The 17,500-nt window shown below is 36.8% G+C and overlaps 2 protein-coding genes across 9 annotated transcripts in view; both read right to left on the bottom strand.

Annotated features, from left to right (window-relative positions):
• The window catches only part of mtpn (myotrophin), an 18,492-nt gene extending 12,642 nt beyond the window's left edge, over nucleotides 1-5,850 (bottom strand). Inside the window, exons 1-2 of one of the 2 annotated variants that reach the window (XM_077235227.1) lie at nucleotides 5,678-5,850; nucleotides 86-90 (exon numbers count right to left, since the gene is read on the bottom strand). In XM_077235227.1, the coding sequence (XP_077091342.1) occupies nucleotides 86-90; nucleotides 5,678-5,820 (148 nt within the window). In that variant the 5' untranslated portion in view covers nucleotides 5,821-5,850. Of the gene's footprint in view, nucleotides 1-17; nucleotides 167-5,677 lie in introns of those variants that run through there. The other variant, XM_077235226.1, reaches the window with a different exon arrangement.
• Nucleotides 5,851-5,996: 146 nt separating this feature from the next.
• LOC143742373 (uncharacterized) overlaps nucleotides 5,997-17,500 on the bottom strand; it is a 71,926-nt gene continuing 60,422 nt past the window's right edge. For 3 of the 7 annotated variants that reach the window (XR_013205434.1, XR_013205437.1, XM_077235232.1), the window contains one exon: nucleotides 11,609-15,357. Coding sequence is in view for 1 of the 7 variants with exons in the window: in XM_077235234.1 (XP_077091349.1) it covers nucleotides 6,258-6,319; nucleotides 6,428-6,534 (169 nt within the window). In the remaining 6 variants the exon portion in view is untranslated. Of the gene's footprint in view, nucleotides 6,535-11,608; nucleotides 15,358-17,500 lie in introns of those variants that run through there. The other 4 variants (XR_013205435.1, XR_013205436.1, XM_077235234.1 and 1 more) reach the window with 3 other exon arrangements.

Genomic DNA, 17,500 nt, shown 5'->3' with positions numbered 1-17,500 from the left:
CTCAGCGGTTCACTCACCGGATTGCGTGTGTTTTTCGGGTTTGACAGAAAGTTTGTGATTAGACACTGACGGGATCCGCCTGAACTGCAGCTTCCAGAGGCACGAACTTCCGCTATCAGACAAGCGCCCACAGAAACACTTCAAAATAAGAGTCCCCATCCACACCCACCACCTCAGATCTGTCTTGAGACGGTACATGTCAAGTAAAATAATAATAAAGACAATAAAGTAGCATATAATTTCAAATAATAGTAATAATAATCAAAACAAAATAAAATATACAAATAATATAGGGATTAATCAAATTTCTGCATAAACTAGGCCGTCGTCATTTCAAAATAAGAGTCACTTGGTACAGTCGGTGTGTATAATAAATCAATAGATCAATAAATCAATAAGTCACTACACACACACACACACACACACACACACACACACACATATATATATATATATATATATATATATATATATATATATATATATATATATATATATATATTAAATATACATGAGAGTCATCATGGAGAATACACATGACAGTTATTAATAATGAGCATCAGGTCAGTTTGTAAGAGTGTTAATACTTCAGAAATCAGATTAAATGGATCAAAACAATGAAATTCAGTCTGAGTTCTGATAAAGAGGAGGATTTGGCATTCGGACAAATATAATTATTGGAGGTGCTGCTGGGTTAATATAATTTAGCCTACTGGAAAATCTGTTCAATTTCATCGACAGTAGCTGTGGCTGTCTATTAGTTAACACAGTTTTGGATCCACATTTGAATGTAAATGTTTTATTTACATATGCTAATGTTTTTATTATTATTATCATCTGTGCTGTTTCTTATCTAATTCCTTTCTGAGTGATGTTTAATCAGCGAGTATCAGTGATCCAAAGGAGATATTGGCCTATAATTTATAGATAGGCCTATAGCTGAAGAAAAAGAAATAAATGAATAAATAAATCATTCTGACTTTTTTTTAATGAGGTAAAGATGGGTTTGGCAGTCATTTTTAGTTGTCTTCAACTGGGCTTAACTTGACCAGTTAGTTTGCTCTCTCTGTGTGTGACATCATAAAATGTAAAAGGTTTGGTGTTTATCACAATGGTAATTCAACAAAAACATGATACAAGTAGGCTATAGTTCGAGAACATTCAAATAGTGTTCACATAATGTTTGAAAAATGATAAACTGGAATGTTCCCTTACGTTTTCTTTATGTTGCAATTATAATGAAGAATGTCGTTTTAAAGCTCTAGCAGAATTACACCATTAAAGAGCAACTAGATGAGATCCCACCGTTTATCAGCTTCTAATGTGAACCTCTGTAAACAGAAGTCCTTCACCTTCCCACATATATGGCAAGCCGTTTCCACTTTTAATCATTCATGAATTATTGATTTCAACAATTACATTTTCACTTCTTGATATTAAGAATGACGTCATCACTAGTTAAATGTCACCTTGTCATTCAAATTCAATTGTTGATATCAAGAATTGATTTCAGTTGAAATTCCCGTTTCACATATCAGAAACACAATTCCTACTAGTAAAAATCTTTAATTTTGATATCAATAATTCGATTGTCACTTGTGACAATGTTAATTTCTGATATCATGAATGTGATTGTTACTAGCAAAGAAAGCCATTTTAGAAATCTGAAATTACTCTCCTAATTATTGATATCAGAAATAAATTTCCAGATATCAGAAATAGCGATTGTAACATGTTGAAATACATTTACAGATATCAAGAATTAACATTTAAACTAGTGAAAACTAAGTTCTTTATATCAGGACTTTAAATTTTTACCAGTAACAAAGTAATTATTGATATAAAAAATTATAAATTTTTACTAGAAAGGATTGTATTTCTATATATGAAACTGGAATTTCAACTAAGAAATCAAGTCTTGATATAAAGGTGAATTTGAATGGCAGATTATGGTGACATTTAACTAGTGAAAATATAATTACAGATATCAAGAATTATAGTTCTGACTAGTTGAAATTTAATTCTTGATATTAAGAATTCATATTTCTGCGCGTGATGATGTTGATTTAAAGAATTAACTTTGATTTTTACTTGTGGAAAAGCAATTCCTGATATCAAAAATAGGCATTGTTACTAGTAAATAATTAAGTTCCTGTTGCCAATAAGTAGCATTTTAACTATAGTGAAAATTGAATTGATGATATCACAAATTGATATCCTGGGAATGATTAAAAGTCAAAACGGCTTGCCATACCACCTAACCTCCCTCATTCTGATATATGGACGATGACAGCACCGCGTGACACTATTATTGCATGAAATAAGCTCTCAAAAGAAAACCAATCCAGCTAGAGGACAAAAACATCTATAAAGGCGTGCGTGTTTGTCAGGAGGTTGTAAAGCAGCGCTTGGACTGCAGGTTTCTCAGCAAAGCCCTTGAGAGCACCTGCTCGCCGCACATTAGCTGTGTTACAGAAGCACAGGCGATAATGACATTCAGCATCTGAGTTTATGAGGGTCTCGCGAGGCCACCGCAGGCTTCATGCTGAAGCACAATCATGTGTGCGTCCTCGAGAGCTCATGCATGCAGGACTGAGACACTGTTAGCAAAGATTCGTGCTGCTGAACAACAACTTTTTTCATGCAAAGACCAGATATTCGAATGCATAGGGTTTGAATTTAACTAGATATACTTCTCCAGTTGATTGATCACTTTAAGAATTGCCAGTTTTCCGAAATGTTATGTTTAAATATGCAAATAAAGCATTATCATATTAAATATGCACAAACTTGCAGGACAGATATCAAAACATTGGTATAAAAATTCTTTGTGGCATAACGTTTTTTACACAGGGGGTTTGGGGTTTCTCTTTTATAATCACTCCATAAATCAGAAAATACTGGCAACAGCCAGAAAAAAAGCATAAATGTTCTTTAAATAAGGTGAATGATCTATGAACAAATATTTAGAATATAGATATGAGTGTGTGAAGCTGCTGATTTAAATCTAAATATGCAATGAAAAAAACACTAAATGTGTATTGTGGATATTTTCTTCCGACTAGTCTGAAACAACATGTCATGAAAAGCCAAAAATCTCAAAATTGGCCAGTGCATGACAAAACATTGGTATCTTGCCTTAAAAATAACAACGGCACCATATAAATGCTGATATCTGACAGCATGTGACAGAAATAATCATGTTTCTATGCTTCTCATCGACCGGCTGCAAGCTCGTATGAAGGTATCACACAGAGCAAATAACATATTTGAATATAAGAATAAGAACAATTCGAAAAGGTTTCAAAACTACTGTTATCTTCATCCAGAGGGAAGATCACTGGCGATATTTCAGAGGAAATTCAGGCGTGTCTTCCTGTAATCATGTCCAAACAGCACCAGAACTGAGTTATTTCATGAATGACGGTAGAATGACGAAGGCTGGCGCCTGGAAGCAGAAATATTTTGCATATGAAGCAGGCAATTAAAAACTTCAGCAATACTGTAATGCAGAGATTCCCAAACTTTCACCTAAAATACTTGAGATTTTAAGTTAATATTTCAATCATTTAACAACCAGTGTTGCAGGTTTCGAATTACAAGATACTTTTTTAAAGTAACAAGCGAAGTAAGACATTACTTTTAAATGTACAAAAAGTTATATTTTCAAATAAGTAACGCAAGTTACTTTGTTTTCCCATTTACTGACCTCTCCTGTACTCAAAAAAATAAGCTGTTGAACCAACTTAATTAAATTAAGGAAAACTTTTCCACGAAATTGAATTACATTTTTCCAACAAAATCGAATTAGTTTGAAATGATTTGTTGTAATCTTGCTGTATGAACTTAAATTAATTTAGTCAAGACTACTAAAATAATTGTGTCATTCCTACTAGATAAAGTTTAGTCGTTACCTAGATTTAATTTTTGTCCTGCCTAAAATCACCAACATTATAACTTTAGCTAATTTGACTCTATAGTTACTTCCAATGATATTAGCTACTAGCATTCAATTTAATTAGAACAACTTTTTACATCGTAATATTAGATATGACTTACTTAGGTCTGAAAGTGAGGTTTAATGCATATATACAGGCATGAGTTTGCATTTCCTCTAGCCTGATGCTTATTTATTTCACTTTTAATGTGAAAGGGAAAATATAACCTTTTATTATTATTATTATTATTTAAAAACAAACATGCAAGCCCAGCCCAGATGAGAAAAATTAACGCAAAAGTAACCTAATGCATTAATTTTCATAAAAAGTAGCACAGTCAGTTTATTCTTTAAGGAGTAACGAATTATTGTAGCACAAAAAGTAACTTTCCCCAACACTGTTCACAACACATTCACATGTTTGCCGTTCTCTGATGTTGGTTAATGTTCACATGACGTAATCTCAGCCTCAGATGTCACAACCACGGACCGTTGGCTGAACGTCTGATGCATAAGGCACACAAAACTAGTTTTGAAGCTGTCATCTGATTGGTTGAATTCTACTGCATTTCCAGGAGACGTGTGTGTCGCGTTCTTCAACGAGTTGCCTGAATACAAAGGCGTTGCGAAGCCAAACCCCCTTATGGAAGAAGAAAATCCGTCATGTTTACATCAGAATAAATTAAACGCTGCATTCAGAGGGAGACGTCCCCGTCACTCCAGGAGACGTTCCAGGATTTAAAGGGATAGTTCACCCAAAATGAAAATTCTGTCAGTGTTTACTCTCCCTCTTCAACCCCGTAAGACCTTCATTCATCTTCGGGACACGAATTAAGATATTTTTGATGAAATCTGAGAGCTGGATCACTCCTCCATAGGCTTCTAAGGGATTGACACTTGCCAAACCCAAAAAGTTATTAAAGACATCGTTAAAATAGTCCAAGTGACTACAGTGGCTCAATCTTAAGTTTATCAAGCGACGAGAATACTTTTTGTGTGCAAAAACAAACAAAAATAACGACTTTATTTCAACTATTAATTTCCTTATCGGGCCTCGAGTGAGTTCACTAGTGATATAGCGTAAGTTTCTGTGTTGTACGTCACACGTAGGCTCACTATTGGCCGACGCTGGTCGTGTGTGTGATGCGTGTGACGTACAACACAGAAGCGCTGCGCTGTTACACTAGTGAACTGACTCGAGCCCACAGAGAAGGAAATTAATAGTTGAAATAAAGTTGTTATTTTTGTGCACAAAAAGTATTCTCGTTGCTTGATAAACTTAAGATTGAGTCACTGTAGTCACTTGGACTATTTTAACGATGTCTGTAATAACAAGTGTCAATCCCTTAGAAGCCTATGGAGGAGTGATCCAGCTCTCAGATTTAATCACAAATATCTTAATTCGTGTCCCGAAGATGAACGAAGGTCTTACGGGGTTGAACAACATGAGGGAGAGTAAATACTGACAGAATTTACATTTTTGGGTGAACTATCCCTTTAAGGATGAAACGTTGGTGAATGGTGGTTCCTGGCTGACGACCCAGAGGCTGACCCGTGGGCACCGGCAGCAATGCCAAGCAGGTCACACTGCAAAAAAATAAAAATAAATCACATTATTCCACAATGTTCAACAAAATTTTACCGAAAATGAAATAAAGATAATTATTATTATTTGAAAAGAATATACACAGTAAATTTGACAGGGCCCCCTGCTGGCCCAGTGTGTTAATCCGTGCAAACCTGATCAGATGGAGATGCTGACCTCCTGTTGTCACTCCCATAAGGCCATTTTTTCTCCCATCATCCATCAATGCTGTCATGTCCAGCTCAGCGGCCGCAGGGGATTGGTAGATGTGAGCTCTGATTGTGTGCGACAACTTCATTACGAGCTGATCAAACCTCCCGCTTTCGTCATGAGCGATGCATGTCAGTCTTCTCCAGTGTCAGATCTCTGTCATATAAAGGCTTGAAGAAAACAGGCAAACTACAAAAGCTACATTTGCATTAACATAAAAAATGTTGTTTCTTTGGCTTAAAAGTTTTGCATGAATAATTCAGTACAGTTTCGTAAAACGCCTATCCATAAGATCCAGTTCAAAATAACGATTCATTCACAAATCTGACATTTTTGCTCATTATGTGAACCTTGCAAACACATTTTTGTTATATTAACCTGATATCTTGCTCTCTGGAGATGGTTTAAATGGAGAAATGCTCTGGTGATTTCCATTTTTGAGTGCAATATGCATCAGTTAGGACTGTGGGTGCACCAACTCAAACTAAATGTGCTCTCACCAGCAGACAAAACACTGAGGAAATACTATAAAACACACTGATCCTCATGATGTTTCTCTGCAGACGGCCTCTCTCGCCCACGCTTCTCTGAGGAGCACACGGGGTTAATGAGACACACATGAACCTCCTCCAGACCGTCTGTGTGTGTGTGTGTGTGTGTCCAGCAGGAGGCAGCGTTCTGGAACACACGCAGACCTTCAGATCTCCTGCTGCTTCTCATCACTCTTGTGTTCTGACAGAAAGAGAAACAGTTTGTGTTTCTCAGCGCAGTCGGGTTCCTCTCGCGGACCTCTGAATGCCCACTGGAAAAGTAGAATGAATATTATTACATGAACATAAGGCAGAGTAAGACTAGAATGCTAGTATGCTATTCTGAATTCAGCACTAGAGTATGGTTACTGCACAGCACACAGTGAACACTGAATCCCAGCTAATGGAACGTTCTGGAAAGGTTCTTTCAAACTCATTAACCTAAGTAACCTAAATAGAATGTTCGTTCTTGTTTCAGAACGTTCAGAGAACATTCAAAAGTAACGTTCTTAGCTTTGAAGAATGATCAAACGGAACGTTCCACTGAAGTGCCTTGGAACCATAGACAGTAAAAGAAATGGACACAGCGCCCCCTTGATTTCAACGGAGAAAAGTGAAGCCCATTAGAAGCACTCACTTCCTGATGGCTGAGCGACTGCGCAGGCTCAAACTGAGCTTGACGACGTAGATGTGACGTGAGCAACCTGACTGACAGTTGTAAATCTTCTAGTAGCTGTGTAACGTTTACCGCGATTGACATTGAGATGTTTTTCCCCCCCATTACCTGTATAATTTCCTGATAATTTCCCCATCCCCCATTAATATAGGTATACCCCGTTACCCATGCTTCATTATTTAATGAAGCAGATAAATTATTTAAAGTTCGTGGATAAATGCTACTTCATATGTACTCACTTGTCACATACCGAATTATTTCCAATTCCTCAGAAACATTGTTGAAATATTTTGTCCCGTTGCTTTTATGGACTCTCTATCTATGGGCTTCTCCCTGGACTTTACGCCTCTATGTCTCCCCGATTGCCTCATAGACAGTAAAAGATTGCCTGCGAGCTTCTCCTCCTGTCTATACAGTAATTTCTCTACTGTGCGACAGAAAGTCGCGTGGTTATGACGCAATCGTTAGCCTATTTTTTACAAAGATGGCTTCTACGGGGCCATAACGTAAGATACAAAGTAATGGCGCCTTTTATACATTGTTGTTTCTTTAGAAATAAATAATGGACAAATGAAGTCTTTGGACGCCTCAGATGTAAATTTTTTCGCTGTCAAAGTGACGCCAACATGAATGGGAGTTCATTTGACGTAATTTCCACTGAAACAGGAAGCTGAGGCGGGACATATTGAATGGCTCCTCCCCCTTTTCAAATAGCCAATAGCGTTTAGTTTACCTCACAGACTGCAAGTCGTACTTGATGGCACCATGGAATCAATCCGAGCGAATGATGATACGTTTCAATAGTAGAGGTGTGAATAAATTCTATTAATTTCATTCTTAATCAACGTACAGTTGGAAAACGGAGTAAAACTTTTGAGCAACTGAACGCACACACACTCCAGCCCATATTGCGCCGTGACGCAGTAGCATTCAACGGTCGCTTTGGGCAGGTGGTATTTATAGCATAGGGGGCGGAGCTTCAGATTCTAGAGAGCATTTGATTGGACAAAAGATGTGATGAGAAGCTGAAGTCTGCGATGATGTCATAAAAATCCCTGATCCATATTAGCGGAAGTGAGAGACTAAGTTTTGAATGCTTATATCTCCTAAATGTGAATATTGTCATTGTTTTGGATCTGTTAAAAACCAGCTTATTCATAACCCTCAAAGGCTAACATATTCATACTAAAAGCATACTAAAAATAAATTGATTTCAGTGGGCCTTTAACATCTGCATAACAAAAAAAACACATTTTGAATGTTCAGAGAACTATCAGAAATAACGTCAGCATAACGTAATACTGAAAGGATGATTATGGGATGTGAAGTGTGTTCAATAGAATATACAGACCTCCTGTTTTCATCCTTTATCATCACCATCACTTATATACATTATATCATTAAATTAATTACATTTAATGATCTCAGAAGTATCCGCTGGGAGATTTTTGATTTGCTACTGATTATATAATTCATAATGTTGCATAATGGACTAATTACTGTCATTGTTCGTAGCAACTAAGAGAAATTTTTGTAAGTTCACTGAACTCGCACACACATAGAGTGTGCTGATGCAATTATTAAGAGAACGAAAGGGACGTTTGGAGAGTTTAAAAAGTGAAAATGCTGTGAACTACATGCACACTTTCCTTGGGTAATTTCTTCTCCGTCGGGTTTTATGTCGGAGACAATCTTCCAGACTGAAGTAGAGGAGAGTTTGTGGGACACAAACACAAATGGGACGACCTCAGACGACCCTCATCTCACTCGTTCACTAGATGTTGTGTGTTTATTCTAGTATGCTTAATAGACAGCAGGTTCCCTTAAAGATTCTGATCAAATCATTCAGATAAATACAAGCGTTTCTTCCTGGAGCTGCTGAGATTAGAGTCGGAGAAGCTCGCAATACGATAATATGTTGAGGCGGATGTCTAGAGGTCTGATGGCTGTTATCAAACGGGTCCTGTGGGCTCTGAAGTTCATGGCGCATATAGATAATATATGGTGTTCAGCAGCCAAACAATCAGACGAGTCCTGCTGTGTGCAGGATTTAGCTTTACCATTAAACACACACACAAACGCTTGCTTTTCTATCATTTACATTCACTTTTATAAACCTTTTTGCCCTCTTAGTTGTTTATCAAGTTGTTTTCGTCATGGAGAACATTAGTTGCTGGCAATTTCAGATTTTAGAAGACTTTTTCTATTTTAATTTAAAAACGTAATGTTGGGAGGCAAAACAGGAGGTGTTTTGGAGAGGGAAAATTATTTTAATAATTAAAGCTGAAAGTTCTGTCATCATTTACACACCGTCGCGTCGATTCAAACTCGTATGAGTTTTTTTCTTCTGTGAAACATAAAAGATGTTTAACAGAATGTTCATGTTGCTCTTTTCAATACTCATAGATTCAATACAAAAAATGTACTATAGACAGACAGACCGATAAACAGACGGATGATACACTGAAAAAAATTTGGAGTAGGATTTACTTGAAAAGAGCTAGGCAACTTTTTCCACTCAGAAAATGCTAGTAAATTTACAAAGATTTGCCAAGTAAAACCTAAACATATTCATCAGTAGCTTTAATTAGAAATCGTTAAGTTAAATTTTACTTGGAATATGGAATTAAGTAAACTTTACTTAGCCGAGTTAAGTGAAAGTAACAAAGAAAATAAGTAATTTTAACTTGGCTAGTAAAAGGTTGATTAATATCAATTTAGTTGAAATTTCCTTTGCATTTAATTTCACTCAAACAATTTTTTTGAATTATACCAGTTGTTTATAGTATGTGTTTTACTTAGTCATTTATATTTCATCATGTCAGTTGTTAAGGATGATGTGAAAATGCAAAGACCTCGAAACTTGGTAGACAATACACAATGACGGTACCATTGATGGATCGTTTTTGTGTTTGAATGTGTCATTTTGAGTAGAAAATTTACTCGAAATGTAACAAAATGGCAAGTTACTAAATCCTGACAACAAAAGCAATGATAAAACGGTGTAAATACTGCTGGAAACCAGTCAAAAATGAACCACATTAATTATTCAAGGTCCAGTGCATGATGGGAACCCCAGTGTCAGAAAAGTTGAGTAATTTTTACTTAATTTTATTGAGTTGATATTTACGCTTTCATTTCTACTCGCTTGACTTAAGTACTGATATGGAATTTACTTTTTTTATTTTTATTCTTGCCTGAACTAACTTTTTCTTGTAAATTACATTGTAATTACTTTACCGCTACAGTGAAAAGACCTGGGTGTTATACTAGACCGCAACCTGTCTTTTGAAAAGCATATTTCATGTTACAAAAACAGCCTTTTTCCACCTTAGAAACATTGCTAAGCTACGTAATATGCTATCAGTCTCTGATGCAGAAAAGTTAGTTCATGCATTCATGACCTCGAGACTAGATTACTGTAATGCTTTATTAGCTGGTTGTCCTGCATCTTCAATAAACAAGCTACAGTTAGTGCAAAATGTAGCCGCTAGAGTTCTTACTAGATCAAGAAAATATGATCATATAACACCGATTTTATCATCACTTCATTGGTTACCTATAAAGTTCCGTATTAAATACAAGGTATTGCTTTTGACTTATAAAGCTCTAAATGGTTTAGCTCCAGTCTATTTAACGGATCTTCTATCGCCTTACAATCCATCGCGCTCTTTAAGATCACTAGATTCGAGGCTTCTGGTCATTCCTAGGATATCCAGATCCACCAAAGGAGGCAGAGCATTTTCACATTTAGCTCCGAAGCTCTGGAATAGCCTTCCTGATATTGTTCGTAGCTCAGACTCTCTCTCCCAGTTTAAAACTAGACTGAAGACGCATCTATTTAGCCAGGCATTCATATAAATTTTTATCTTACAGTTACTGTAAATTCGGCCTCTAGTTCATAAACGCCAGAGGAGAACTGGCCCCCGACTGAGCCTGGGTTCTCCCAAGGTTTTTTTTTTCTCCATTGGGTCACCTGATGGGGTGTTAGGACACCATTAGGTCACTGGATGGAGTTTTTTCGGTTCCTTGCCACTGTTGCCTTTGGCTTGCTCAGTTGGGGATATTCAAATTAATTAACCAATCATACCATTGATCAGCTCTACCAAACTAGGATGTCTTTTTTTCCAGTAATAAACAAACATTGTTAAGTTGTTTTGATTGATACTGTGAAGCAGCTTTGATACAATCTGTATTGTGAAAAGCGCTATATAAATATATTTGACTTGACTTGACTTGACATTGTTTTTTTTAAGTAGTATTTACCTTACCAAAAAATCTTTTTTTACAGTGTAGACAGATAGATAGATGTGTCACACATCTTATTATTAAAACATGAACATTTCTGCATGAGCTCATCTCTATTAAGCTAAAGAAGCAGATACAGTGTAATGAGTGTTCAAACTTCTCTCAAATTAACTAAACAACACAGCAATTACACAAACAAGAACAAGTCATTTAAACACATTCAACTGCGCTCTCTCTCTCTCTCTCTCTACTGTATGTTGGAGTGTTTTCAGTTTTCTACTACCTCATGAGAAATTAATGAATGCAGAGACACTTGATCTGTATCGAGTGGAAATGCCAGTGTGTGTCTTAAAATATAATCTACAGCTATTTTTTGCCGTTGCCGTAATTTAATCATGTTAAATAAGAAACATATGAAATCATTCAGAGTCCAGCAGGATAATTTTATTTCAGTTAATGTCAAAAATGTTTTTCTGACTTTAGTTTCAGTTTTAGTTATCTAAAAAAAACCTAGTTCAAAGTATCATGAGCCCAGTGTTGTGTATCGAACCGAATCGTGACATGAGTGTGTTGTTAAAATATGCGGCACACACTCTTAAGTGTAATTACATCCTATAATGCTCAGCGCTCTCTGTGCGCTGGATGGATTATGGCATGACACCATTATTTAGCTGAAAAATGATTAATGGTGTATGAGCTCCATAAACACAGCAAATGAGAGACAAGCTCACCGAGAGCGTCTCTGACCCTCACACACACCTCTGAAATAAACACACACCAGCACGGCAACATGAAATACGGGCCGCATTTAAGACTTATTGTTCTCCATATGACAGGAGGAGCAGAATTCATTCAGCATTCGTCCAAGAGCGATAAACTCTTCATTATAACTCCTGACGTCTGTATAAAAGCACTGGCACTAATGGAAAAGCTCAGAAAAACACAGTCGTCAATGACGCCAGACGTCTGACATGAGAAAAAAACAATCAATCACTCGTAAAACATCTACTATTACATAAAATATTTGCAATTTAAATGTTGCTGGCAAAAAAAAATAACTATTGAAGAGCCGTCAATGCTGAAAAATGCTGTCCGAATTATGCCAATATCTACTAACTAATATTTTATTTCGGCTTTATTTAGATTAACAGCAATGTTTTTGATAGTTTTAGTTTAAGTGAATAACCCTGCTTGAAACAACCCATAAATTCATTAAACATCTTTCCTATCCTGACTTTAATGGGTAATTTACGATTATTTTTAAGAAATTTTTTTTTGTCTCAAGTTTTGTCTTAGGAACAATCTTAGAAAAAAAAGTTTTTGGGGAATAAAATATATTTGTAAATAAGAAAAAATAAAATTGTTTTATTCTTAAAGTGCCTCTATGTGTTTTTTGATCTTAGATGCATGTAAACCCGTTCCAGGAGATTCCAAAACACAATCAGAAACCGTTAAATAGTCAAATAGAGTCTATGCTATTTAACGGTTCCTGATTGTGTTTTGGAATCTCCTGGAACGGGTTTACATGCATCTAAGATCAAAAAACACTTTAATTTTCTCATAATAATCACTTCAGCTTCATCTCTTTTCTCACAGTGTCTGAAACGGTTCGTTCGGAAATTCAGTCTCTCTAAGCTCCGCCTCTTTGAGAGCTGCTCTGCTCTGATTGGTCAGATGTCCCAGTCTGCTGTGATTGGTCAGAAACCAAATACTCATTATGATATCTGAATCTCAGCTCTTGATCACAGTGATACGAACAGTAACGATGGCGTGGGTTTTACCAAGGCTATCTCACGACCAATTGTACGAATTTGTACGAGTGATGAAAAGGTGGCTAATTCGTACGAATTCATACGACCTCACTCGTACGAATTTGTACGATTTATCTAAAACCACGTGATGGGTAGGTTTAGGGGCGGGGTCAGCGGTAGGTCATTCGAACAAATTCATCGAAATTGAGCAACTCTTAAAATATGTACGATTTAGCAAAAATCCTACTAATCCGTACGAGTGAGGTCGTATGAATTCGTACGAATTAGCCACCTCGTAAAATACGTACGAATTGCCGCGAGATCGGGCTGGTTTTACCGTATCAGTCTGAGAAAACAGCGTCTTCTCGACACGAACAACACGAACGAAACTCTTCCAGTCTCAGATAAACTACAGTGTTTGAGGGCGGGGCTAAGAGACGCTGTTCAGCCAATCAGGACCAGAGTATGTAAATTAGTTACAAACCCATGTAGTTTCAGCAGGAAGTGAGAAAGTTTGATCTTTAAAACGTTGCAGACCTTTAATATTCACAGTCAGCCATATTACACACTAAATAATATGCGAAAAAGCCTAATAGAGGCACTTTAAGAATGTTTTGTGAATCAAATTCAGGATTAATAAAGGCTCTGTAACCCCTGATGTTTTTTTTTGTTTGTTCTAACGGCAGCAATTATGAAAGCGCTTTACTAACGAGCGTATGTGGACTCAAAGCTGCTGTCCTCGCTAACAAGTCCCTCTAATGAGATCATTAATTACGTCCTCCAGCAGAAAAAATCTGCTGCCTCAACATGTCGAGGACAACACAGGAACGGCACGTGGGGTGTGAGAGCAGATTACGGGTCAGTGTGAGATACGAGCCGCAAGCGACACGTGTGTGTGTTAGAACGGATGCCGTATGCTCTTAAACACCACCATCTGTACGGGAGAACGAACGAGACCGTTTACTGCGCGAATGATGCACTGTAAAAATAGCAAGAGTTGCCGGAAATAATCAATTACCAGGTTTAGTGTGAAACAAAATTCAGTTTTTCCCCCCATCTTCATCTTTCTTTAGTGTGTAATGTTGCTGTTCGAGCATGAAAAAGGGAGTTATTCTGTGTCAGTGTTTCTGAACTCCCTGAAACGCCTCCATTGTAGTCTTGAGTTTCTTCCGGGAACGCGTCACAATATTCCTCATTTAAATAATTAATACGTAGAATAAAGGGGCGGGGCCAGGTGTTAAACTGGTGGTGTTACGGGGCGGGACATTTCCCAAACACACTCGAAGCGCTCGACCAATCACAACACACTGCTCCAGTCGACCAATCAGAGCGCAGTGTCCTTTTTCTTTTCAGAAGGAGGGGCTTCATAGAGACAGGAAGTAAACAGTGGTATGTTTTCCGAAAGGATCGTTAACCAAACTATGGTCGCAAATTCCGTCGTTATCAGCAGTTCAACGACAAATTGCGACAATATGGTTTCGGGAAAAAGACGTGACTCGCTAGTTGATTTCTTCAGCGATGCAGCGTACTATGGTAGTGAAGCAGCGAGTTACGTCGTTATACGAGAAACACACCCGAGAGCGTTACTGACAGACTGGGAAGAGAGGAGCTGCAACAGGGACAGTGAAAAAGACATAAATACAAGCAAAATAAGGCCTACCACCCAAAAACAACAACTTTCGCCTGTATAAGCAGCTCATAGCGCGTGAGAGGACACAAGTATTCATTTTTCAGTTCAAGATCTGTTTCTCCAGTGTGTGTTTATTTAACTGGTGCTCCGTTTGAATGACACACAATATAAACAATCACGGTTTGCCTAATTGGTAATTAATCAGGATCCCTGATTAGAGGTGATCAATTACAGGCGTCTGGAGAACACACAGTTAGCGGCGCACTCTGTCTGATCCAAACAGAATTACATGATGAGTAAAACTGACTCAAAACAAAAGTGTTTGGTTTTTGGTGCTCAGTTGCTAATAAAATATATGCATCAAATACACGAAAAGTTTTTCCTCAGTATTTCTGTCTAAAAATATCCAAGCAAAATGACTGAAGTTTTGGTTTTTGAAAAATGGGTTAGCTTAATGGCTCACTTAATTTTATGTTAAAAACGAAGAAATATCTGGCAATGGATCAAAAAAAAAATTACCTAAAGATTATTTTTCTAAACCCATTGGCAATTAATATTAATTTAGAGAAAGAATAAGAATATAGTAAATAAAGTATAGAAAATGAGAATATAGTGAATAAAGTGCACACTGGAATCCAACATTTCAGAGTGTGTGTTATATGGTGCTAACGTGACTGTGTTTATTTCACACTCCCGCGCTCCTGTTTTCTCCTCCGTCCATGATGTCGCTCTGTGTCTTTATCTCTGCCTCTGAATCTGGGTTATTTTCTGCTGTCACCATCATTTTCTGCTGAAAACACAAACCCACAATATCAGGCACAGTGTATCTCTCTCTCTCACTCTCTCACACACACACACACACACACACACACACACACACACACACACACACACACACACACACACACTCCTCATGCATAGTCAAGTCACCTTTATTTATATAGCGCTTTTTACAATAGATAGTTTCAAAGCAGCTTTACAAAGATAACATGAAAATAATGTTGTAATAATATTGTTAAATATAAAATGAAATGTCCCCAAATGACTCTCAACTCGCTAGTTGAGTCATACATACAATAACTCTCTCTCTCTCTCTCTCTCTCTCTCTCACACACACACACACACACGTTTTTATAGTAGTATACAGAACTAGTTCGGCTCTGGTTAATGACACAAAAACACTGTTGTGTGTGTCTTTGAAAGGGAGGGAGAACTGGATTTATTCTCTCCACGTGTAGCAGAGGGAAAGAGAAATGAGCCGATGGCTACAGAGACACAGACCGTGAAACACTCGATATATTTGATACATCATTTAATTTCATTTGGGTTTAGAAATGTAGGGAAATTCATCTACGTGTACATATATCTGCAGCTGGAGTCCTGCGTGTGGAAATGGAGAATAAATCATGGAGAAAAATACAGAAAGATACGAGACACGACTGAGACGCAAGCAGAGAATAACAATAAGAGGAGGCTGAACATCCTGAAGTATAACAGCGAGAAAAGAAATAGCAGAAAATGAGATTATGGTAAATAAAATGCAGAAAATAAAAGAAGACAGTAAATAAAGTGCAGGAAATATGAGAAAACAGTAAATAAAGTGCATAAAATATGAGAATACAGTAAATAAATGGCATAAAATATGAAAATACAGTAAATACATTGCATAAATTATCAGAATACAGTAAATAGATTGCATAAAATATGAGAATACAGCAAATAAAGTGCATAAAATATGAGAATACAGCAAATAAATAGCATAAAATATGAGAATAAAGCAAATAAATAGCATAAAATATTAGAATACAGCAAATAAAGTGCATAAAATATGGGAATACAGCAAATAAATAGCATAAAATATGAGAATACAGTAAATAAATAGCATAAAATATGAGAATACAGCAAATAAATAGCATAAAATATGAGAATAAAGCAAATAAATAGCATAAAATATGAGAATACAGCTAATAAAGTGCATAAAATATGGGAATACAGCAAATAAATAGCATAAAATATGAGAATACAGTAAATAGAGTGCATAAAATATGAGAATACAGTAAATAAATAGCATAAAATATGAGAATACAGCAAATAAAGTGCATAAAATATGAGAATACAGCCAATAAAGTGCATAAAATATGAGAATACAGCAAATAAAGTGCATAAAATATGAGAATACAGCAAATAAAGTGCATAAAATATGAGAATATAGTGAATAAAATGCAGAAAATAAAGGCAGACAGTAAATAAAGTGCATAAAATATGAGAATATAGTGAATAAAATGCAGAAAATAAAGGCAGACAGTAAATAAAGTGCAGAAAATAAGAATGAAGCAAATAAATTGCAGAAAATATGAGAATACAGCGAGTAAAAGTAGTCAATATTAGTGTTTGTAATGTAGTATGCATGCAGTGTGTGCGAGTCCCAGTGATAAGAATGTGACTGTAGAAGAATAAAGCAGAAAGGATCATCTCAGCTGGTGTGTGTGTGTGTGTGTGTGTGTGTGTGTGTGTGTGTGTGTGTGTGTGTGTGTGTGTGTGTGTGTGTGTGTGTGTGTGTGTGTGTGTGTGTGTGTGTGTGTGTGTGTGTGTGTGTGTGTGTTCACTGCTGAAGGACTCTTGAGCTTCAGCTTGGGATTGTGTGTGTCTCATAACTTCACTGACCTTCACTCCATTAACACTCATCTCTGTCTGATAAAACCCTGGTCTGCTATCCGGACTATATTACCCAAGAGTCTGCAGGAGTGTGTGTTTGAGAAAGTGTGAGGTGATACAGAGGACGGGCTTTAAATGGAAACATACAGAGAGAAGGACAAGTGTCTCACACACACACACACACACACACACACACACACACACACACACACACACACACACACACACACACACACACACACACACACACACACACACACACACACACAGATAAGGAC

Source organism: Siphateles boraxobius, unplaced genomic scaffold (genome assembly GCF_051911475.1).
Source record: "Siphateles boraxobius isolate OS27281-9 unplaced genomic scaffold, OSU_SipBor_1 19, whole genome shotgun sequence".
Taxonomy (NCBI): Eukaryota; Metazoa; Chordata; class Actinopteri; order Cypriniformes; family Leuciscidae; genus Siphateles; species Siphateles boraxobius.
The sequence above is the reverse complement of the archived record's forward strand: the minus strand, read 5'-3'. Positions and strand labels throughout refer to the sequence as shown.